The following is a 26,372-nucleotide window of genomic DNA, read 5'->3' on the forward strand; positions in this document are numbered from 1 at the left end:
TGATGTTTAGTGAATAGTGAACGCTTATTTCTTCTCCGGCTTTTGACCATTTGCTATTTATGTTCAATTCCCTCCAAAACGAATTTGCCGTGAAATTTACACATTCGTGCTCATTTGCGCGTGCAGTTTTCAGAATTTATTTCTTCTTCGTCGTATTTCATCTTGTCCGCAAAGTAGCGAGCATTTCGTTTGTGTATGCGGCTTTGAAATGTGCGAACAATCAGAAATATGGTATGGTGATTGTTCGCATCGAACTCGGTTTTATTTCAATTATAGCAAAAAAAACAAACAAACGAAACGAAACACAAAATCTAAGCGAATGATTTCTTCGATAGCATAAAGAGAGTTTTGAAAATGGTTATTAATTTGATGTCAATTATCAGAACCTCGAGCAATACATACACACAAGCAATGCTATGAGCATATATGGGAAATGCCACCAAACACACCTGCGTTTTTTTCTCTTTTTCAATTGTGAAATGGCCAATACAGCGCTACCGTTTTAGGGGTCAAACACATCATGTGTTCTTTTCTTCTGTTGTTGTCTCGGTTCACTGATCCTATTGTATGTGCTGATCAGTAGACAACAAATGAGAGTCAATCGGTACTGTTATAACAATATAGCAAGCATTTTGAACGCGATTTGTTGTTCTTCTCTCTCTCTCTCTCTCTCGATACATCACCATCGCTTCCAATAAAACAATGTGAACGAAAAACAAATTGAACTGAACATGGTATTTGGTGTAGAAAAATGGTAAAACAACCAGAATAAATTAGAAAAATAAAGTTTGAGAACTGCAAAATAATTGCAATGATATCGTTGAATTCCATCCGTCTGCATGCCAATTGAATCAAACAATTAAAATTTCTGTTTCATCTAATTATTCGATTATTATCACAATCAAAATCGATGCCATTCGGGCAAATTGTCTGTTGACTAATGAAGATGGCTAGCGCAACGGATCATTCGGCTGCATGCAGTCTCATTGTTCCCTCGGTCAATCCATTCGATTTATTTATGTTGGCGCTATGAGAGTGTCGTTTCGGTCATTCGGCGATCTCGTCTGGGCCGCATGTAATTATTCTCATCAAAATATTAACGAAGCAAATGAATGGGTCGCATTTATTTCGTGTGACTAGACGCTATTTGTTTGTTTGGCTTTTGTTGTTGTTGTTGTTTTTTGCTTTGCACAGTGACTGTTTCAAGTGGAATTTATTAAGAGTGGTGTTTCGTGACACTCGTGCAGAATTCCGCATTCCCACACATACACACAAACATACACCGACCACCGTTTGCCTGTCGATTTCGGACAGTTCAAATGGCTCCCAATTTAAACATCCGATGACATCAAACCAGTTAAATTAAAGAAGAAAAAAAAAAACGGCAACCGCCGAAGAATGAAATGAAATGAAACTATAGCATGATCTGCGAAATATTTAGCATGCCAAAGTCATTTCCTCCGCTCACATTGTGTTTGGCTTTGCTTTATATTTGCGACGAGTTGCAGAGTGCGCGAATGGAATGTGCATAAATATCATTCAATGCAATGTTTGCCCCCTACTTACTTGGCTAATTCTTCAAGAAGGTTACCTGACTTTCATTTAAACGATGCACTCTTTCGCTTAGTACAACGAATATGTGTTTTAATTCCATCATGAACTTCTCTCCCTCTCTCTCTCTCTCTCTCTCTCTCTCTCTCTCTCTCTCTCTCTCTCTCACACACTTCTTTTTCTGCTCAACGCCGTCTTGTGCACAACAAGTCGTTGCTGTTTTCACTCCTTCGGTTAGTTGTTTCTCACTCGTAGCATAATCAGTTCTTGATTCAAGAATAAATCTACGATTAGAATGAAAAAAGAAAAATTAACACAATGAAGAGCATTGTTCTCACTTTTCGTCATCATCGTTGTCGTAGTCGCTCCAGTTCTTGGCAATCGCATGTGCGCGAACACGCTACGAATAAATGTATTGTGGTTTGGCGTGTTGTAAAAACACGAGAAAAAAAAAACAGAGAAATATGTTGGAAAAACGGATTTTCATGCTGATTTTTTTTCCCTTTCTTCCCATTTTCGCACCAAAAGAAACCACAAGAAATGAAACAAAAATGAAACGAAACATTTATGCATTCCAAACACGCAACACTACGTGATAACTCATTCTGAACACTCTTCTATGTTTAGACAAATGAGCCGTAGTATGTCGATATTTTTTGACGACTCAAGATTTCTGGTGTTTACATGGAATGGCCTGGAACACGTTTGTAATTGAAGAAATTTTCTATTCAAAACGATCGATACCAATCGATGAATCCTGCCATTGACTTCCATTTGAAAATACCCATTGCAATGGCAATTACGGTTGAACACCTAAGAATTGCAAATATTGTTGAAATATGGTGCTACATGAACCAAGCCAAAAACACACACAATTTCATTAGCCGCCGAATGTGCGCAATGGCATAATCCAATGCGTTAAAATATATATTGCACATCAAATTTGAACATACACAAAAAAAAAATCAAGTAAAAGGAAAAGACGAGTGTGATTTCGATTCATTCGAATCGATCGTGTTTGACGAACGGGAAAAAAGAATGGCAACTCATATGGCTTCTTCTACAGTACCACTTCAATTTTTAGTTTTTTCAAAGTTGTAAAAATCGAAAATAAAACGAAAAATAGAGTCTCTAGCGCTGACATCAAACTACATCGCTAGATGGGCGACGATGACTTTTTTTTCCAATAAGTATGTCACACACACACATCAAGAGAACCATTTAAAACGTAAAACTTTGCACAACCTTCTTTTTCGCTGAAAGAAAAATACAGTTGAAGAAAAAAAAACTTGTCAGTTTTTGTCCGGAACTTAAAACCGTTTTTTTTTTCTCTCGATTGTACTTAAAACATCAAGACAAAGGATTAAGATCATTTATTTATTCGTTTTTAATGGTAATCATGCACAGATCGTAATCGGAATCGCAAATGCTTTCAGAATGTAATGTTTTCAATTACTGTTCGCCTATTTGGTGTACATGTGTGTGTTGGCCGCACAATGGGGATAATTACAGAAAAAAAAGAAAAAGAAAACAAGCACACGAGAATCAATGCAAAATTGAAGGCGGGAGAAATACCACAAATCTCAGTGTGGTGTCTGTATGATTTAATTGTACACGTTCCTCAAATGTCAACGTCTCCGAGCAAATAAAGAAATTAGAGAGGGAGAGAGAGAGAGAGAGAGAGAGAGAGAAACGTGTCAGATACCGACCAAACAAATAAAATCAAAAGCGTTGTCAAATCATTTCTGACATTTATATTGTTCCAATTGTAGAATAGAACACCGCCGACGGAGACGACACTTGTTCGCCAATAATAATGTTCACTGAACAATGGAAATTGTCGAGCGAAATTTTCTGTGCGCTTCAAATTGAACACCTCGATTTTTTCGATTCGTACACGCTTCATTTGTTTAACAAGTATGAAAAGCTGGCAAACGGAGAATATTTGTTCAGTGTATTAATTTGCAGTGGAGGCGCAATTGAGATAGGCTTTCGATAGCCCGTTCTGTTTTCTTTTCATCGAGTCGTTCAGTCAAGCGATCGATGCGAACAAAACTAAAGTGTTTTTTTGTGTTTTATGTTCGGTGTTTTTTGTTTCTGTTTCGTTCTCTTTCATGATAATATAACATCAGCACACGCAGTCTCACGCTTCAGTTTGGTATTTTAACCAACAGCAACTACGAGAATGCTGTATGTAGACTGCATTATGCAATAAATAATTTCTTAGTAATTGAATGTTTCATAAATGGACAAATCAACACACAGGCAAAACTGAATGACACACACACACACACACATGAAAAAGTGAAACCGACTGATCGCCAAGCAAAGTTCATAACTCGGCGAGTATTCGCACACCCACCCTCTCTCTTCTGCATATACATGAATGGAGTGCTTAGCGAACCAGAGAAAAAAAGAGCGAGCGAACGAGCGAAACAGAAAGAGAGAGAGGAGAGCTATGTTTTGCGTGGTCGGCTGTTGATTGCCAACCAACTATGAATTCTTTTCAATGCCTAAATTTGAACTGGAGAGCAGGAAAAAAAAAGCAAACAAACCGATCGACCAAGAGCATAAATCGTAAACAGTATGAATGAAGCATACGAAGTAGCAATTTGACTGCGGGTGTTGTATTTTGTCATTGTAATACGAACTTCTTCATCTCTCGAACCATAATTTAACTACGTTTTCTGAGCGTGTTTTATTGAAACAAAAAAACCACCTGATCATTGTTATTTTGCATCGTATTTTTGATCTTGAGTGAGCGCAGAGTATAAAAAGAGCAGTGAATTGTGATTATTCTGCAAGTGTATACTCATTGTGCGACAGATGAGCGTTATAATTTAAACACCGTTTTGTTTAACCAACAACAAACAAAAAAATATATTTTTACAACGTGATCAAAACAATTTGAATAGCATTCAACACTTTACGAATAAACGAATGCTGATAACATCTACATCGCACCGAAATGTTTATGTTTATCAAGTGAATTTTTACGCTCTTATCTCTGTGCCGCCACCGACAGAGCTATTTTCGCTCGCTCGCGCGCGCTCATTGCATTTTTGCATATTACGGAACCGTGCCGCGGCGCGAGATAAGATTTTGGGCTGATTAACCAAAGCGTGACTGAGGTCAGCGCCTAATATCAAGCTGCTAATGAAAGATTCATTTCAAATGTAGTGATCGTTCACAGATTTTTTTTTTCCCGTTCGCATTCAAGCATTAGTCGAAAATTTGTCATTTCTTTTGACATTTCCGACAGATCGGATTATTGCAACAACGACGAAGAAAAAAAATTATTGAATATTATTTACTCAGAGAGAGAATTTTTCATGTGTTTCACTTGATATCGGGTATTGGCATTAATCAAGCAAGTTTATTTAAGCCTGTTTAATCTGTGAAAATCCTATTTTCATGGTCATTTTCACGGTGGATTTGCAATGAGAGCATCATGTATGTGAATGGGAATCTTCGGGGCAAAAAACTGATTTATTCCATTTGTAAATGCAATTCGAAAAAAATCGGATATATTGTGAATATTTAATTTTTTTTTTCGCAGCAGTTTCAATTAACCTGCCACTCTAATACCGTAACCTCCGACTTAAACTTGATTGAAACTAACGAAACAAGAAGAAAAAATACAACGAAAAAGAAATTAAAAAAAAAACAGATTTAAAGTTAATCGAAAAATCAAAACGAAGCCTACAGTGACATCGATCAAAATTGATTCTTGTAAACGAAGGACAAGTACTGTGCGTGCATGTGCCAAACAGGGAGTTTGCGATAGAGACTGTGTGAATCGAAAGTAGTGTATTCTGGTAATACGCGATGTATAAGATTGACGACGAGTTTCGCCCCCGTGGCCGCGTTTTTATGAAAGCGACACGGGAAAGTCAGCAACAATCATCGACAAGCAGTGGTGGTGGTGGTGGTGGCGGCGGTGATCCCCATTCAAATGTTGTATCGGTGCCAATACGTAAATCAAGCCTGAAAAAGGGGCCACCGATTACAACCAGTTTGGACGATCGTCGCATTCAATTCCAACATGAGGTGAAACATGAAAAGACAATCGAAGCGTTGATAACCGAATATCCACCTGGTGACGATTATCGACCACCCGGAAGCCGAAGCTATTCGAGTGATCGATCAACGAAACGATACGAATCGCATGCGAGCAGCAGTAGTCCACAACGTATAACCGCTGTCCCATCGTCATCGTTGAACGATGTGAGCCGCGAAGTCACCCACTATTCCACAAACAATGACAACGGTTACGATGTAACGGACAATGTACAGGCCATAACACGGAACAAACGAACGTCGACCGAAGTACTTGGAAGTAGCTTTGAATCGAAAAAGCTTTCGCAACGTGCAACCGACGGACATCGACGCATCACCACACACATTGTCCGCAAAGTGACAACAATGAGTCGAGCGGAGGAAAATGCCCAAGCACAAAATCTCGTTCACACGGCACAAAATAAAACCACCGAAATCGGATACATGACAACACAGGCCATCGAACCGAAAAAGCCAAAGGTTTGAATGACATTTTTTTAAGAGAAAAATATTTCTGCAAAACTTACATAAAATCGAGTTTCAATTACCGCCAAATGCACACACACTTTTACCCAATATTAGATGGATTAAAGCGTTTTCAATGAATGATCTAACGCAATTTTGCGTGAAATTCTCGCCAATTTGACACCATCGCCTATGTCTATTTTTGAAATGTCACCGCATTCTCAGCAATTAATTTTTATAACTCAAATCGAAAACACGCATCATTTTTGTGGGCGAAGAGAGCGAAAAAAAAAAATATCAGCACCTTATTTATTGATCACCTAAATACAGTATGCAAAAATGAACGGAGATGAGATCGCGCTTCATTTGGTGCATTTAAATTAGCAATGACGAGCTTGGGCTTGACCATAAACAATTCCTGTCTTCATTGAGTTGTTAGCACGTATTTTCGATTTTGACCAAATTTGAGCTTAATGTCTTTTTCGTTGTTATTTTCTGGTTTTATTCTTCAAAACAGCAACTGAATTCATTGAATGATTTTCATTAGAGTGGAATCTTGAAGCTTATTTCTATAAATTTGACGAAAATGGAATGCGGTTGATTGGCTGAAAACGGATTTTTTTTTTCTTACTTTCACAAAAGACTCCTAACCCAATGAAATCGTTAAATGATCGAATTTTAGCGACGAAAAACAAATGGTGTTGAATTATGATTTAATCGTTCGATTGATATTGCGCAAACGCTTGATGGCATTGTCAGAACGGCGAAGAGTGAGCGTATGTGCGTGTACAGCAGTGAAACATGGAACATATGTTTTTTTTTTAAAGCGCTTCAATCACACAAATCAATGCTCAGATCGATTCTATGAATGGACCTGAAACGATAAAAGCAAGTACAAATTCGATTTGTGTGTGGGCATGGCGCAAAAATTGATACTTGGTCACTAGAGCACACACACAACATCACTCGACTCGCATTCCCAGTGCCATCGTGTTCCATGGCAATCATATTCGCTTACACACGGCAGAATGTGTAACCGATTGACTGAGACAGGGTGAATATTTTATATGTCTAACACCAAATCGAAGATAATTTTATGATCAGAAATACAAAAACAAATGTGTGTACGTATTAATGCATACCGAAAAATGTGTATATATGCATAACAAAAAAACAATCGTTTGGCCACATATTTAAATTTCTGCGATGAGGGAGAACGAGATTGACTGCTGTGGCGGTGGCGGTGGCGATGACGACGGTGAATAGCGTCAAATATGTGTCTTAATTTAGAAGTAAATCGAGGTGATGACATTGAATTTCAACCCACTGACTTTCGGATTGAAATGGGATTGTCACGTAGTCGCACAACCACTTATTTTTCATTCATAAACAATTTATTACGTGTGTCTCCGCGGAACTCAAAGGCAAAACACACAATCCAAAACCAATGATAAATTAATTGATCTTGTTCTTTGATTGATTGAATTCAATTCATTTGCAATGCAATGTAAATGAAATGGACGTGAACTGAAAACGGAATCGTTTAAATTCACAAAGGCAACAACCGTGCGAAATTGCCAATTTCCAAAAAGTATATTTAATTCTGTGTCTGGTGGGAAATTGGAAAATGTGAAGGAAATATATCGATGAAGCCTTCAGTTGGATTCGGCAATGCCATTATGCATCGAACGTGATCATCGAACGAAATCTTTCAGACGACAAAAATCATTTAAGTACTACTTTCATTTCAGACGACCACATAAAATTTAATTTACGCTAAACAACGATCGATGTTTCGTTTCGGCTGTTATGTTTTATTTTTTTTTTTTGGGTCGCTACTGCCATTCATAATTGCCCATCAACATGAAATGGGAATTGTCCAAAAATGGGCACCACTTTGAATGACAACCGCTGCCCTTTTTGTTTAAATTTGGTACATGGCACGAATTGCGAAATTTCACCGAACAAAAAAAAGATCCAAAACGCATGAAAAATCATCTAGATCATACGCGCTGCAAGAGAGTCATTTCCAATGATACCGGACAAATCCCAATGTTCTCCGGGTGCATATTGCTGAATTTTGCACATCATTCCGATAATTTCCCCGATAAACATCTCGTTTGCACATACAAAACATTTAATTTTTCATTAAAAAAATTCTTGAAAATCACATTGCACGTTGAATCATATGTCTGTTTCGGTTCTGACTTCTGACTCTTGTTGCTTCTCCCTCTTTCCCCTCTCAACATCTCGTCGCTGTTGGCGCGCTCGAGCGCTCTGTTGCGCTCTGTTTTCAATTTTTAAATATGGTTTTCATTACAACAAAATGTGGGTAAATTATGTGTATATTTAATTCATGTCATTGATCCAACCATTTTTAGGTAAAAAATCATATTAAATGCTACACAGCATTCGCAGTCAGCGCTTAGATGTGTAATCGTGCCGTGATGCTGTGTCATGGAGGCAAACTTACATACACACACACACTAGCTGACTTTCTGTTGACAAAAATGCATGTATCGCGCGCGAGCGCTCGTTCGAGACCGATTCCAAACCAAGAATGCTTGTCGCGTCGTGCAAAATGCAATGTGCGCCTGGTCACTCAACTTGAAGTGTGACGATTCTGAAAATGTGCGAACACCGTGTCTGATCCTTCAAATTCAGTATATTCTGATAAAATGATTCATTTGCAAATACGTGAGCAACGACATTGTTGGTTCTTGTTTTAACGTGTTTTTCCCATGTAATTGATACGACTTTGTTTACTTTTTCATCCATTCCGACCGAATCTTCTTAATTTATTTGCTTAATTTAATTAAGTTATATTCTAATGTTGTTGAACAGCTTTTTATGATCTGTTTTTTTTTTTTTCTTCATCGTTCTGAATTTGTGGTGGGAAATCTTCAAGGTAAATTCGATCATGAAACTATTCTGTGTGAAGAATAGCTCGTAAAATTTTCGCAAACTGTTCGTAGCCAGCCTCAAAAGTGTGAAAGTAATTGAATGGTGAATCCATTCGATTCATACTGAATCGTCTTCATTCTTCCAAGACATGGGCCTGGCTTAATTGCGTACATGCATTTGCAATCATTTTCCCGTTGTCAAGTGTGACTGCAAAGAAGTTCGTGCGTCAATAATTTAATAATTCGTTTTGTTGTGTTCCGTAGCTTCACACTGCGATCAATGTATTGTTGCTAGCTAAAATTTCATGCAAAAAAAAAAAATCGCGCACAACCATTTATGGTGGAGTGATTAAACCGCAGGCAGTCACACAATTTGAGAGAAGTACACCCTTGATACGTGATTTGGATGCAACATACATATTCCGTATGCAAGCGATATCGTTCGATTTATAAAAATGTTCAACACAAAAGTCATCGCCAGTAAAAATGACACTCGCTGCTGCCGTTTTTTTTTTTTTTTGTTTCTGTTCGTATTAATTCCAAAAGTGTTGGACATTTTCATTTTGTGGGTCATGTTTGGAAATGTCGTTACGGACGCTAGGCTGTGTAATAAGATTACATATAGCGTATTTATGGCGAAAAAAATTAAGCTGCATTTAAAATGTGTGCGCCTGAATTTCGGAGCATGAATACAGTCGAGAAAGAAAGAAACAAAAATGATCTCACATCCCACATCCATACATTTATCATGACACTTTGGATACTTCATTGTTCTCTTATATTTTGAACGAACAAAACACAAAAACGTGTGCCATTCATCGCCCCAATAATGGCTGGCGTTGAAGTGTATTTATGCCCGAGAATAAAATAGAAAAAGAAAAAAAATGAAAAAAGTGTCAATCGACGACGTTACAATTTGACTTCAGAAAAGTGAAGTTCGAACGTCGAAGAGAGCCCAAAGAAATGTAAACACAACTAGAGACTCAATGACGAGCTGACTTTGACCGCCGCCGAATATGAAACGAAACTGCGTGCATAAGAAAAGCACAAATGTATTTCATACAGATGACGGATGGCGTCATCATCATCGCCGCTGCCGTCGTCGTCGCAGTCGTTGTGTCGTGTATTAATCGATTTTTATTAAATTATGAGCATAAATAGCTACCCATTTATTGATTTATAGTACATTGTCCATTCCATGCATTCGTCCGGCAGCGGCGCGCATTGGACGATGTGTGGCTTTCAAGTGAAAATATGCATTCGATCACGAATTCAATTAATTAATCGATGTCGAATGGTCCGAATTATTGGCATTTATACTTAATCGAACGGAAAATTATAACAACTATTAAATTATGCATCGCTCAGCTTCAAATACAATTTTCTCAAATATTTCAGTAAATGAAGAGAAAAAATTCCATTTCACAATCGTCATCAATAAAAACAACAAAAACCAGAAAAAAAAAGCAACATCAACACATTTTCATGCGACCAACATGAAAAATGAAGTGCAGACCGAAATGTGTACAAACAAGCGCAACTGGTTATTACCATTTCGGTAGAAGTAGCAACAATTTACGCTCGCAACAAATGCACGAAAATACACTGCAAGTAATTTATAATGAATTCGACTTTACTCTTCACTCGCAATATATATATATGATTCACTTGTTTGTGATGAGTGAACACATATATAGCGGAATGATGATGCATTGCACAGAAAAACCTTTTTTTCTGTGTTCAACTACAATGGACGCAAGCAAATAGGTAGCGCCATTGGACTTTTGTCTTATTTGCGTACGCGTACATGCACATGAAACGAATTCGAGCGAGAATTCTGACAACAAAAACAGTGCGACGACGACGGCGACGATGATGAAAAAAAGCATTTTGCGCTGCATGTTGAAAATTTTTGTGAATAAACTAATAAAGGATGATCACATAGACCGTCAACATAGCCTTAACCTCAATTTCGATTGAATTTTTATTCAATAAATTTCGTTGTTTCCCTCCTAAAACAATGCGAAACGAAAACACAACACGAAAAAATATGGAGAATTACACATCGAAAGAGCAACAAAAAAAAAATGATCACTCTCATTAGATGCAAATGTTGACACTTGTTGATTTCTTTTTGTGTATTTCGGTTTATTAGGAGAGAGAAAATATGTTTCGCTGTCGTTTTGTACATACAAAATGGCTAATTGTTCCGAAGGTGATGATCGCGCGAACGTAAACGCAACTAAACGCACTTGTTCGTCGTTTGTGCGCGCCGATCAATGCAAAATTGCTTAAGCAAAACGAGCATTTTTAATGAATTGATGTGATTATTTCTCTCTGTCTCTATCACAGAAATGTTTTCATATATAATTAAGTGACGTGAAGCTCAGTTAGACGATTTTCCATCGGTTACAAATCAATTTCAACTCCAATTAAATGGCCAGCGGTGTGTATTTATTTGCTGGTGGGCATTTTAATTGCGTATCATGTAAATGCGTCAATTTTACTACCTCTTAATTATGATATCGACGATATGATAATTATCGACGATTTTGCCAGCCATTTACTGTTTACCGTTTCACTGCAATCAACGGGATGTTATTAGATAGAATAATTATTTCTTTAAACGAAAATTACACATTTTTCTGCTCTTTGGTAATCATTTTATTGACTTTACTCAATTATTCTTTGTTTTGTGCAGATATCGGATATAGTTGTCGGACAAGATGATAATGTAACTGCACGAGAAGCATTGTTACGATGGGCTAGACGCTCGACAGCCCGTTATCCAGGCGTACGAGTTAATGATTTCACGTCATCGTGGCGCGATGGTTTGGCATTCTCGGCGCTTGTCCATCGCAATCGACCTGATTTGCTTGACTGGCGAAAGGCAAGATCAGCTCGACCACGCGAACGTTTAGAAACCGCATTCCATGTTGTCGAAAAAGAATACGGAGTCACTCGACTTTTGGATCCAGAAGGTAAGGGAATTTGGTGTTTGTTTTTTTACATTTTGAAATATCCAGACTTTGAGTTAAGCAGAAAAAAAAAGAGAAAAGAAAACGAAACAAAATTTTGAAGCAGTTGAAACGGAGAAACGATAACACAAAGAAGATCTAAAAATATCTAAGCGTCATTTAATTCAATCATCGCATTCACCAACTGCTAAAAGTGGTTCCATTCAATTAACTGTGAATCCCACATGGAGAAAGATCGAAACAAAATGTATTCGTTTTACGTTGAAAAATTGGAAATGAGCGCTAACAATGGCGATAACAATTTGCACACTAAAACCGACATTATTGTGGTTGTTGCTGTTGTTTCTTTTTCCTTCGTTTCGTATCGTTCTTTTCGCCCGGCATTCGTTGATTTATTCAAGACGATGTGTGGCTTCGGGTTTTTTTTAGGCAAATTTGGATTTCCGTATCAGCAGCAATAGCAAATGTGTTTTTTGCTATTATATTTTTTTTTTTTTTTTTTTTTGCGCGTTTTGCTACTTTATGCTCTCATCCGAGAAGCGTCTAACCGAAGCAAACTTACTCAAGTGCAAAGAAATAATTTTGTTTTCCATTTTTGCATTTCGGCATTTGAAACTGTGATTATAATCACAATGATATACACCGCACACGATTTCGCCGCGCTAACAATGGATTTTGGCCGATTGGGCAAAACAAAAGCGAAAAACACATCATCGATGAAACCGAATTGAAGTCGAACAGTGTGATGGCTGAGTTGGGCGATGGAAGAAAAACGAATTCAATAATTAACCATGTGGAACGTGCAAAGCACAAGCAAAATACATGATTTTTAACTGTTGCTATTGCAAAAAGCGCGTTCAGCCACAGTGACACAATGTCGGAATAGTTTTTTTTTTTTGCTCCTTCAAAATACTTTTTCTTCCTAAAAATTTTTTTTGAATCAAATCAAAGCCTTTGAAAACAATTCCCAATTAAAATGTGTTTAATTGCATTGCTTCCGTACAGATGTGGATACCAATGAGCCGGACGAGAAATCGATGATAACGTACCTCAGTTCATTGTACGATGTATTCCCGGAACCACCGTCGTTGCATCCATTGTACGATATGGATTCGCAGACACGTGTGCACGAATACAAGGATCTTGCCCATCAATTGTTGTACTGGTGCCGCGAAAAGACATCATTGCTGCAGGAACGTTCATTCCCATCAACATTGATCGAATTGAAGCGATTGTATAACGATTTAAATCGTTTCCGTAACGAAGAAGTGCCACCACGTCAGCGTGACAAACAAAGTCTATTCAAGGTGTACAAGGAGTTAGAGAAATACTTTGAATCTGTCGGTGAGGTTGAGGTGGAACCGGATTTGCGACCCGAATCATTGGAAAAGGCATGGCATCGATTGCAATCGGCTATTGTCGACCGTGACACAATATTACAGCAGGAGATCCAACGCATGGAACGATTGCAACGTTTAGCCGATAAAGTACAACGTGAAATTAAGCGCACCGATTCGCGCATCACCGACCTTGAACAACGAATCTCCGAAGAGGCGCGACGCATTGAACGTCTCCATCCAATCGATGCAAAGAACATTTGCGAAGGCCTCGAAACTGAAATCCGACAACTCGAAGCGCCCATCCAAGAGATGAACGAAGATTGTCTGGTGCTTAAAGATGGCCGTTATCCACAAGCTAGTGAATTACAGAAGAAGTGAGTGATTCTTTTTTATCTTTCAATTTTTTGTTTTCGTTCCATTTTCCAAACGCTCTGCTCCATGTTTTCAATGCATTTCGCTTTTCTATTCGCATTTTACAGAGTAACCAAGTTACATCAACGTTGGTCACAGCTTCGTGCATCATTCCACACGAATTTGGTGCAAAAACTGTCCGGTTTACGTTATCCCGTCCAAGAAACTACCGTTACAAAGCAAACTCGCACAGTGATCGAAGCACGTCAGATCGATACCAATCCATATTTCCGTGATTTACAAGAATACACTGAATGGTGCCAAAATAAATTGAAGGAGCTACTTGCCGCCGATTACGGTTCCGATTTGCCGTCCGTCAAAGCCGAACTGGATCGTCATCAACAGGAGCATCGCACCATCGATAAATTCCATTCGAAGGTTTTGCATGCCGAACGGCAACAAGTCAATTTCTCCGGCGATGAGCTGAATCTCTATCAGCAACGTCTTAGTCAATTACAAAAAGTGTACGCCGAACTCTTGAGCACGTCCAACAAACGTCTCTCCGACTTGGATTCGCTGTTGAATTTCTTGCAAGCAGCCAGCGCTGAATTGCAATGGTTGAACGATCGCGAACAAGTTGAAATCCAACGCGATTGGGCCGCCAAGGACCTTGATTTACCAGGAATTCACCGATATTACGAGGTAAGTGAACACCACTTAGTTTTGTAAGCATAGAAGTTATAAGGGCTTAGAAAGTAAATATCGAACGTGAATCGAGCATTTTCAAACGGTCTCATTTTAACATTTCAATTTCTTAAACTTTCAAGCGGAACTTTGGAAGTGGAGAGGATGTGAGTAATAGAAGAAATATGTCGTGCGCTTGAAATTTTGTCACTTGTTTTGATTTTTGTGTTTTTCGTTGAAGCAAATTATTTTTTTAAAAATTGTAGTTAGTCAAGGAATTGCGTTGAAAATTATCATTTGGGTAGAAAAATAGTTATCTGACGTCTGCATTCTGAACATTGTTCAAAAAGCCATCCGGAAACCATTGAATCGAAACCTAATTTAAGCATGGAAATATTTTTATTCAATCAAGTTTTAGCATGAATACTACTGCGTGTGAATACTTTCGTTGAGTACACTGGGATATCCTAATCGTTGACTTTTACCATTTCAGAACTTGATGTCGGAGTTGGAGAAGCGTGAATTACACTTTGCTTCAATTTTGGATCGTGGAGAAGCGTTGTTGATGCAACAACATCCAGCGGCCAAATGCATCGAAGCCCATTTGCAAGCATTGCAATCACAATGGTCATGGTTGCTTCAACTCACATTGTGTTTGGAGGTCCATTTGAAACACGCTACCGAATATCATAACTTCTTCTCGGAAATCAAAGATGCCGAAGCTTGGCTCACAAAGTAGGCGTGTTTGAAATTTGAAAAAGGGTTGAAATCAAATTTCAAAATTTTCATTCTAAAATTAGCAATACAATTTAAATTGAAATCAAACTCAAACACCAAATTTTTGTTTCCAAATTCCAGACGTGACGAAATATTGAACTCGAAATACTCACAATCGAACTTTGGATTGGATGAAGGTGAGCAGCTATTGCGCGGAATGCAAGATTTACGCGAGGAGTTGAATGTGTTTGGCGAAACGGTGAATCAATTGCAGCAACGTGCTCAAAATATTGTGCCATTAAAACAACGCAAACAGCCAGTGAATCGTCAGATACGAGTGCAGGCGATTTGCGCGTACAAACAAGGCAACATTTCGCTTGAAAAGGGCGAAAATTGTACATTGGTCGATACATCGGGCCGTGTTAAATGGCGTGTCCGTGCCAACGGTCAAGAGGGTCCAGTGCCTGGTGCTTGCCTACTATTGCCACCACCCGATCAAGAGGCAATCGATGCGGCCGAACGCCTTAAACGCTTATTCGATCGTACTGTTGCCCTTTGGCAGAAGAAACAATTGCGTTTGCGTCAAAATATGATTTTTGCCACAATCAAAGTAGTCAAAGGCTGGGACTTCGATCAATTCTTGGCCATGGGCGCCGATCAACGTAATGCAATTCGTCGCGCTCTAAACGACGATGCCGACAAATTACTGGCAGAAGGTGATCCAGCCGATCCACAACTACGACGCTTGCGTCGCGAAATGGACGAAGTCAACAAATTATTCGATGATTTCGAGAAACGAGCTCGTGCCGAAGGTAAAATTCAACGTTTTTTTTTTCTTTCTTCTCTTGATTAAATTCAAATGGCAAAGGGTAGAGATAGAGAGAGAGAGAGAGAGAGCGAAAAACCCATTCCAATTGATTGTCCAATTATGTTTTGGGCTTTAATTGAAAATTGCATTAACATTTAGTGTAATCGATTCCAATGCCATGTATCAATTAAGCTCATCATTTCGATTAAATAATCGTGTGGGCAAATAACTTTATAACACAGCTGGCAGTCATTCTGAGCTGTTGTTGTGGATTTTTTGTTCGTCTTCTCACAAATTAGTGAACTATACACGGTCTTATGACACTCAGTGGCCACACATACATCGAGTTTTGTAACCGTTGATGTCATGATTTCGTGATATTGGGCAATACATCCCAGGGGCATTGCCAACTAAATATCCCGAATCCAGTAAATTGATGTGCATGTTGTGACACCATAGTAAGGCGCGCACGCACACACACACAGCTGAAATCGTGCCGATTCTCTAACGATTTTCGGAACAAATAAGGAAAATGCTCCAAATATTTTTAATCGATTTTCAATAACGGTTAAATTGAATTCGAATTGTTTCGATCGAATAAATGCGCTTTTATTCATTCAGTTTTTATTTGTTCCTTGCTTGATGTGCACATCATTTGCTGACATTTTTTCTTTCTCTGTTCGATCATAGAAACATTCGTTCAAAATGCGGAAAATATTTCGATCGAATAGTTCTTCCCGTGGTATTTCATAGATTTTCACTGATAATTCCAACGCAAACTTCTTCATTTAACCTTTTTATTTGTGTATTTACAGAGGAAAGCAAACAGGCAACGCGCATCTTTACCGAAGAATGCATCGCACTGAAGAACAAACTGGAGGATATGGCTCGTGAATTGGACCACATAATCCTATCACCGTTGCCACGTGATTTGGATTCGCATGAGCATGCCGTTCAAATTCACGACGATTATCGTCGTCGTTTACAAAATCTCGAACCAGATCTGAAACATTTGCAAGAAACATTCCGTACGATTGCATTGAAGACGCCACAATTGAAGAAGAGCCTGGACAATCTAGTCGAATTGTGGAAGGAATTGAATACGCAGAGCAATTTGCATGGTGACCGTTTGAAATTGTTGGGCGAAGCATTGTATGGTTTGGAGGAAAATGAACAAGTCATTTCGGATTTGGAGGGTGCATTGGCACGTCAACAAGAGATGCCATCCACATTGGAAGGATTGCAATCGGTGTTGAAGCATTTGAATGAATTGCAAGACAAGGTGACAAAACAACAGCCACAAATCGATAAAATGAATGACTCGGCCGATCAATTGGGTCGCATGGGTGTACCAACAAAGGTGATCAACGACTTGAAACGCTTGCACGCAAATGTTGAACGGCTCAATGTTCGTTGGAACAATATTCGCACTCAATTGGCTGACAGGTAACACATCCTACATCTGATTAAAATCTATGCGATCAGAATGATTAATTGTTGTATTTGATTGGAATTTGCAGATTGGTCGGTTGCGAGAATGGCATCGGAATCTTGACAAAACTACAAACCAGTTTGGCCGCTGAAGAAACGTGGGTCGATGGAGCCACTGAAAAACTATCCGCCTTGCCAACAGCCACCTCAGCTCTGGAGCTTGATGTAAGTACCGATTTTCATTTCATCCATTTTCATTCAACATCGTTCACCAAATCACTCCGACAATTCATTAGTCCCTCCTACGAAATGTCTATTTCATCTATATACGAAGTCTCTGTATCATTATTTTGTATGATATCGTCGTTTTCCTATATACTTTATACTTGCGATTTAGTTAGAAAAAACCACAAAGTCTTGGAGTCATTTCACTCCATTGTGTATTGTCAAAACACGCAACAACAAAAACCAATCTTTAATTATTCTTTTATTCGTGTTGTGTTCTTCAATTCCGAGTATTTGTGTATTTTTTTTATGTTTTTAGAGCTGCAATATTTTTTAGTTGGTTATCAACGTTTTTATCAGTAGTTCCTCTATTCTTCTCTGTTGGACATAGTTCTTGTTATTTTTTTTTTAAATGTTATTGTGCGACACCAAAAACATATTATTTTCAATCGATATTTTATTTTTTTTTTATCTTAGTTGACAATAATTTGTACATATATATATATATATATTTTGATCGAAGGGCAATTGTGTATCCCTTTAAATTTGTATATATATAAAAAGTATTTAATAATCGATGGTAATGGGATTTAATCAAATGAAAATAAATTGAACGTATCTCTTGCTCTCTCTTATTGCAACAATTTCGTATAACTCAAAATCTCACAAAACATTTCGTAGATCCTTAACATTGTCGTCACATGACAAAATTCATTTATCGAAGACGAAAGAATTATTGCAAATTCATTTATTGAACTCGCACACAAATTACATAATTCACCACAATTTTTTATATATATTGTCACCGTGACCGAGCAAACGTGAGAAAGAGAGAACAAAATAAGAGAAGAAACGACAAAATGATCGTTATTATTTCGATTTAACCAAGCAAATAGTAGTAGATTTTGTTCCATATACACACACACACACACATAAGTATATTTCGTTTACGTTTTGTTTAATCGTATCGCTAAGAATTAATCAAGATTAATTGGATTTATTGTTGGGCTTTGGTTGTAGCTCTCTTTTTTTTTGTAAATTGTTCAAGTGAAATGTGTTCGAGTGAACACAACAACCTTTTTTTTTTTTTTCTTATTGGAAATTAATTTCAGCTCATTTACGTTTTATTTCAATTTTTGAAACACACGTAAATTGGATTACACACGAAATTAAGTTTATGATTTGCAACAGGTTGAACAAAAGGTATTATGATTTGTATTAATGCAAAAGTTATTAATGGCTCAATCAATTGAGTTGTGGAACAATTTGATTTTTTTCCGTTAAAATGTCGAAGAATTTCGATAGCGAGTCTATTTCAGTAGAGTTAAGTATACATATGAAAAACCGCTCGAGACATAAACCGTTCTGCTGTTACTGAATTTTACTGCACATCAATTGTTTTGTAATGATCTACTACTGATTTTGCCGACACACTGTTAAATACACGCAAGCCAATTTTAGTTGATAAATTTTTTTTTCTAACACCCATCGATTTTATTTTTTACTTTATCGATAATAAAGCACATATGATTTGACCAACAGCCACTTGCTAATAAAAACACACGACATAAAATATGTCCTCTCCTTCCCACAAAAAGAATAGTAAATACACAAATCAAACAATACACTATTTTACCAAAAAAAACGAAATAAAGGAAAAAAAAACAATGCACCACCAACTCACATTTAGCGCTAAGATTACATTATAGACAATATTAACGTACTCACTATCGTTAACGAAGAGTAAGCAGTAAGCCTTACTAAGCACCAATAAAACCAATTCAGCTCAACATTTGAGATGAGTTTTTTTTTTTTTTTTGTTGTCAATTGATTTTTTATTGGGAAAAATTGACAAAAAAAAAGTAGAATCATTTGGCATAGAGAAAACAAATGGGTTAACGATGGTTTGGTTACGCTAACTTCATTCTAGAATTAGATTGAATTTTTTTTCGTATTTTTTTTTACTAATTCTAATCTTTTCGATTTGTCTCCCCCATCTCTTTGATCTCCTTTAAAAAAAAAAAATCTGCATCCCCTTGAAACAAATTCAAATGATAAATATGTGAATTTAAACGAAATGCAATTAAATGAAATCACTTGATAAACCGACAAAAAAAAAACGACATAAATTTGTTCTGATAAAATGTGCTCTGGTGAATCAACATTGAATACCCAAATATACACATTCACACATATACACCCAAACTGATCCTCCTGCCCCCTTCGTGAACACCACCACCAACATCACCATCACCATCACCATAAAAAAAAAACCAATGAAAATAACCGTAAAATAACAAAATAAACAAAACTCGGATAAATTTCGTAATAAAATAAATGCACGTGATGCGTTTGATCATCACACGCCCAAAAACAACAACACACATAACTCTTTCACGCACACAAAAACGTTAAATAACGACCAAAATAATATGAACCAAATATTTGCACAAAATGCAACGAACGCAAACAAAAAAATTACACGCAACATGTTTCTCTTTAAAATGAATTATAAATCAAAAGGATTTACTTGGAAAAGCTGTTGAGCGCACACCAAAAATAGAACAGGTTAATTTGAATGGAGGTCGTTTGTTACGCGAAGCTAAGGTATGTTTAATTAGATGTAAGGTGTTCTATTGAAGTTATGTCGCCATGTTTTCTTGAATTTTTTTTTCTTCTTCTTCATTCGACGATGTGAACAGCGAACGAAAAAAAAAACTGTATTTTTATATGCATTTTTTTTCTCTCTATTGTTGCGATGATGAGATGAGAGTTTTACAGAAGAAAAAAAAAACATTTTGTGATAAAAAGACGCTCTCATTTTGATCAATGTCAAATTGTTACGTGTGCACGTATGATTCAGAAAATCGGTGAAATTTCTGATTGAACATTGTGAATAGGTGAATGCGTGATGAGCATGTGTCCTTGTTCGTGTGTTTATTCTGATGAATGAATTGAATGAATCGAAAACATCTTCAAACTTTGAACTTTTTCTCCTTTTTTTTCTACAATTAATTCAACAATTCCAAATTATCTACAACTGACCCTGCTTCTCTCAAAAATTCAATGCCAGACAATAATAATGGACAAGTGCAAATTTGTTTCTTCTATTGATCTATTATACTGTGCTGGTTTCATTTGGTTCTGACCCTTCATCTCTAAATCATCCTAATAATCTCGTAAAAATTCTCACCGTAGTTTTGAGTGAAGGAAGAAAATCGTTTCGATCTTAACTATTTTGTTAAGCTAGTTTAACGTTACTTTTTTATTACTTAGGCGACTACGAAAAAAAATTTCAATTCTGTTGAAGTAATAAAATTTAATATATTTTTTTAATCCATCAACACGCGAACTACACACACACACACAACTAATTTGACATCAAACAAACAAACAAAAACTCAAATTTCTAACATCATCTGAATAAAACCCAAACCAACACACACAAACTCAACCGCCTATCTACAAAAATAACCAAAATAAAAATAAAACCAATAAAATGAATAAAACACCCAAATGCCATGCAATCGTCGAATCCAAAACAAAAATCCAAACAAATTTGAATAAATTCAAACCACATCAACATCAACAATATCATCATCAACGTGCTGTGCCCATCGTCACTATCACCGTCATTGTCATTCGATGATGATGCACAGATCTATGACACAAAGTGTTTGCATTACACCGATTGGCTAGTCGAAACACGTCCCAGTTTCTCACCGCCACGACGAGATCTTCGACCACCCGGTCAGGATCCTGGCGCCAATGAAGTTTTCACCGAACGCCTCGATACACTCAACACCAAGTTCCAACGATTACTGGAACAATTGTCGCAACGTCTGAAGACCGCCATCGAAGTCAGCGGTGCCGAAGGATTGGTAAGTACTTTTTAAACGCATTTTTTTTTCGTATTTAAAGACGTGATATACAAATAAACAAACACATTCGATCGATCAAACAATGCGGCATATATCTGATTTTGGTATCGATCAAGGCTGTTTTGATTTGATTAGCCGCCGAATTAATTTGCATCCCGTTTAAATTGGTTAGTATGTGATCATCAGTCTGGAAATGCGAAGCAAACGCGAGCGCATGTATGATCATTGACAGCGGATTTTCGCTGTTTGGAATTTTAGCCACCGGAAAAAAAAATCACAGAATTCACATTCGCTTTTTTTTTTAATGACAAAAACTCACAAAAGATATCCAGTTTGACATCATAGACTCGTTTTCAATTTATTTAAATGAACAAGTGGGTTCTCCACATTTCTTGGTCGAAAATATGATTTCATTCATTTACTCTTGTGAGTGTTTTTTTGTTGTTGCTCAAATTTGCTTTGCCAGTCGTATGCTGCCGCTCTCCAATTTCAACGAAACAAGCGAAAGACATTGAAATAGTAAACAAAATATATATATCGGCAAAGCGGTCACCAGCAGAATGATGTCATATTCTTTTCCTTTTTCGAACAAGTACTTTGCGACTGTTCGTTTTATGCTTGAATTTTAAGAGCTTCGTTAAAGAAAAAACAGTTTTACAGCATTTGTTTTATTTTAACGAAACGATGAGATGGTATACGTGATGACTGCGACCGAAAATCGAAAGTTAAAAAAAAAAACAAGAGGTGCGAAATGATGTGAATTCGTCAATTTTAGAAGAAATCTTACGAATCAAAGTGTTAGAGTTAAAATTGGCATGCTTGCACGTTCACTTGGCTCATTATCCAAATGAAAATCGCCGATGAAGAGGGATACAATTCACAACAGGGACAGACGATTTCACAGTCTAGTCATGACAGTTGGACAAGATTCAATCAAAAAATACACCCTCAAATGACCGACAAGATAAATATATACGATTTTACATTAAAAAAAATGACGTAATTCCCATTAAGTTCATTAACGCACTATTCTTTTTCCCGTGCGGATTTCTTTCTCCCTCTCTCTCATATACTTTTCACGCTCCGTTCGCAATTAATAGTTGAAATTGTTCAACTTGAGACACGCTCTGTTCCAACAAGCATTTGGATACATTAACAAGCTGAGCAGCGAAAATGAATTTGCAAGCAACGCTGTGAATGAGTTTGTTTTTATTCAAACCAATTTAAAGTGAACTTTAGTTTGTTATCAAAACTGCAAGTACTTCTGATCGCAGTGATATATTTCATTTTTTTTTTTGTTTTCGGCAAACAAATGTTATCAGCAACATTTTGTAAGCTTTTGTTAGAGCAGGCTTCGTTTTTGCGCGACGTGAATCGATTTGTCAATAGCGATTGAAGTATCCAGTGCGGATATATTACGCGGAGCATTACACACTGAAACTCGATCACAACGAATATTATTAGGCAAAGAAAAAAGAAAAAGGTCTCGCTCTCTATATTTTTGTTTAACTACCAGCGAAATTTATGAAGCGTACGCTTAGAGTGCGTCGTTAAGACCGATCGCGTATCGTGTCCACTCTGAGAATTCACACACAACAAATCATCGGATCGTATTCACACGGACTGAAAGACACACGTCTATAGAACGTAGGCAATAGAAAAAATACACATTTGTCGCCGGACGTGAGTGTGTGGCAGGAGACAGTGCCGCTTGAATGCGACGATGTTGGCGCTTTGAGCATTCAACACACAACGCCAATCACTTAGTCGATGTTTGATAATAATCGTTCGTGTGTCGCGTGCTTAAACACACATTCTGTCGATACAGTTCTGTCGTGCGTTTCTTTTTTCTACACTACGAATTACTTAGTGTAAATCTCATTTCGAAAATAGTTGGTTGGTTTCTTATAAGTTTTTGTTTCGGTTTCGTATTTTCGGTAATTTAATTGGATTTAAAATTGAAGATTTGCGTCGGTTGTTTGATTGGGTAATGAATCTAGAAAATTGTGCGTATTTCCATCGAATTTCACAAGTTAAAGCCGAACCAAACGACATGGAATCTGCTTTTTTGCATGTATCACTCGACTATTGGAAAACTTTATGATTTTGAACATACACAGAGAAAAGATCGAATCGTAAACAAAACAATTTTATTACTTCGATATTCTTGACAATTTCATCACACTTCCGACCGATAACTTTGGGCTATTGTGTCACACTCAATGTAAACTAATTACTCATTTTTTTTCGCACGAATTTCTAACGATATCTACTTTACAATCACAAAAATGCGAGTTTCGACCAAGTTTTTCTTCAGAAGAATGATCGATTTGATTGAATTGTTCCTTCCTTTTTGCTGTTTTACAATTTCATTCGAACTGAATTACGGTCGAAACGGTCAGTTAATGAATCCGAAATGTCAGAAATTGAACGAGTATGAGTTAGTGGTGAATGATGAATATAACGATGCTATGAATATTTATAGTTTTGCCAAGCGAACTAACGAAACGAAAGAAAAAAGAAAAAAAAAAAAATTAGAGAGCAAAAAAAAACAACGAAATAAAAGGCGCTCACACAAAAAAAAAATGTATACTACACCAAATGTGTGAAAAAGAATCGCGGCCTGTGAGTTATGAAAGTAAAATTGTGGTAGTCAAGGCTTGCATAGTCGTATCAAGATCCGGCGAGAAAAAAAATGTAGTGTGCTTTTTTTTGTTGTTCTTACAAGTTTCTTTAAATTTTAGTTATACGAATTCATATTTTGGTTGCCTGTTGTTTGCAGCCGATCGTTTTCTCTTGTAACGTTGAAATGACGTAATTTTTACGCCTGCCGATGATCCCTTAGTTTTACTTTCGCCGTTTTTTTTGTTGGTATCACCGACTTTACGCGCACGCATTCCAATTGTTTCAAATCAATGGATTTCGTTGCAGAGATCAAACAATTAACTTCTGATTCCTGCTATCTATCGAAAAATCGGCGATTGTCCACCGTATCACATACACATGCACAGGAGTGCAAAGTTGATTGTATGTGTGGCCGACTCTTCTTCGGTCTTCGTGCACTTTTCCGGTTGATTCAAATCGGTTTTGCTGAAGGCTACCATCATAAACCTATTCTAGAATGCGTATCGCAGCAAAACAAAATTAAAACAGCGGAAATGTTTTCGTTGTTTTTTTTTTTTTTTTTTCTGTGTTTCAAACACGTTTCACAAAGTCATATAAATCAAAGATTGCGCCATTTATACCAAGATTTCCGAAATATTTCACATATTCTGCTGGCTGTGGAATGCAAAATACATCATTTGTGTCATTCAAATGGATGAACATTTGATGAATTCTATGCTCTCTGTAGTTGTCTTGAATTCTAAGCCGTCAGCGATTATTTTTTTCTTTTTCTTCTGAAACTAGTTTTCACTTTTCATTTTCGATTGAGCACGAAACATTTGCATTTCATTAAATTCAAATATGGCAACAGCAAATCAGTGCAAGCGACTAAACAGCAAATCACTGTATATTTCTGATTTAATTGCAGTTTTCGAAGAAATGATGAGAGCATCCAATTTGAAATGCGCTTTTTTGATCGCTTATTTTGATATGAACCTTGTGCATGAGGTGAACTGCAATTCGAATGAATTTAATGCTAATGATTATCTCATAATGTAATGGCGCAAGCGAAAAAAAAAAAAACGAACGGCCAACAATTTTGTGGTATTGTTATTATCATATTAATGTGGAGAGTGATTTGTTTTTTTTTTTCGTCTGTTTTTCTTTTTCGGCGAATCACATTCTAGAAATACACCTGTAGCACACGACAATATTAAATAAAACACCAACTTGAAATATTCAAATCAATTTATCGATTTGCCCGTGGAATAGGTTAGTGTTGTAAATTGTCTGCATGTTTCGATAACGAACAAAGTCACACGGGGTTTTTTTGTTGTTTTTTTTTTTCTCTCCATCGATTGAGTTGTGATGTAGCCGATTTGAAAATAGTGCACAGACACACACACACACACATACACACACAGTCATATGCGGCAAAGTGGAACAGCTGATTCAGTTCATTTCATTCGGTACAGAGAGATGTAACGTTTGCGCGCTGTTGGCACATATGCACACATACATAAAACACTTGACGTCTGGCAAAACGTCATGCAGTGAGGGAAAATCCTCCGAACCATACGGTTCATTCAGAAATTATTTTTGTGCTATTCGCCGAATCCGTAGAAAATTGTTTGATAAACTTCGATTTACTTTTCGTTTTGAATTTATTTTTCGTTCGCTATTTTCTCTTCTCTCTTTCGTGTTATCGATAAATCAATGAACATTTTCACGCTGAAAATCGAATGAAAATTGATTAAAGTAGTGAAATCAATATATCTCTAGAACAAAACGTTCTGATTCATTCCAATCGATTTGACCGATAGCCGATTTGCATTCGTGATTTTCGCCGCAATTCAAGCAAAATGGAACAGTTCGATTTAATTCAAAGCATATCGAATTGCTTTGTTTATAAATTTACATCGTGCCAGTTTACAAGTTTTGGGCGTGTAACGAGCCGTTTTTTTTTTTTCTTCTTCTACGAAACGCACGAAACACATTTTCTTTGACATACTTTTCCGCATTTATTTCGTCGTACGCGCTCAAGCGTGAGTGGGCGGCCGGCAAATTTTTCTGTTCGTTTGGTTTGTCTGTAAATTCTGTTTGAAATGCAATCTCAATAATCATTGACTCATTTGAATAGCTTTTCACCGATGAATTCCGAGTGAAATTTAATTATGTAAAGAATTAAGTGGCGATAATAGTAAAAGAGAAAATTCTATACGAAAATTACGTTGGATTTTCACGTAAGCGCACATATATATTGAAACGTGAACATCACAATGGAAGACGATACGCAAAATAAGAAAACATATAATTTTGCCTATGAAATTTTGGTATGTTTTAACCGATCGAATGTATTTGTTCTGTATATTGAG

The 26,372-nt window shown here is 37.0% G+C and overlaps 1 protein-coding gene across 50 annotated transcripts in view; it reads left to right on the forward strand.

Annotated features, from left to right (window-relative positions):
- Positions 1-26,372, forward strand: part of LOC129576288 (dystonin) — a 141,673-nt gene that overhangs the window by 80,187 nt on the left and 35,114 nt on the right. For 33 of the 50 annotated variants that reach the window (XM_055461123.1, XM_055461124.1, XM_055461126.1 and 30 more), the window contains 10 exons: positions 11,680-11,959; positions 12,962-13,670; positions 13,776-14,349; positions 14,475-14,498; positions 14,825-15,066; positions 15,190-15,860; positions 16,672-17,302; positions 17,377-17,512; positions 20,036-20,119; positions 21,172-21,393. In XM_055461123.1, the coding sequence (XP_055317098.1) occupies positions 11,680-11,959; positions 12,962-13,670; positions 13,776-14,349; positions 14,475-14,498; positions 14,825-15,066; positions 15,190-15,860; positions 16,672-17,302; positions 17,377-17,512; positions 20,036-20,119; positions 21,172-21,393 (3,573 nt within the window). Of the gene's footprint in view, positions 1-5,110; positions 6,091-11,679; positions 11,960-12,961; positions 13,671-13,775; positions 14,350-14,474; positions 14,499-14,824; positions 15,067-15,189; positions 15,861-16,671; positions 17,303-17,376; positions 17,513-20,035; positions 20,120-21,171; positions 21,394-23,112; positions 23,400-24,563; positions 26,331-26,372 lie in introns of those variants that run through there. The other 17 variants (XM_055461125.1, XM_055461127.1, XM_055461087.1 and 14 more) reach the window with 8 other exon arrangements.

The sequence above is a fragment of the Sitodiplosis mosellana genome, unplaced genomic scaffold (assembly GCF_009176505.1).
Source record: "Sitodiplosis mosellana isolate CC-2019 unplaced genomic scaffold, AAFC_SMos_1.0 Smas_scaffold_6181, whole genome shotgun sequence".
NCBI classification, from domain to species: domain Eukaryota; kingdom Metazoa; phylum Arthropoda; class Insecta; order Diptera; family Cecidomyiidae; genus Sitodiplosis; species Sitodiplosis mosellana.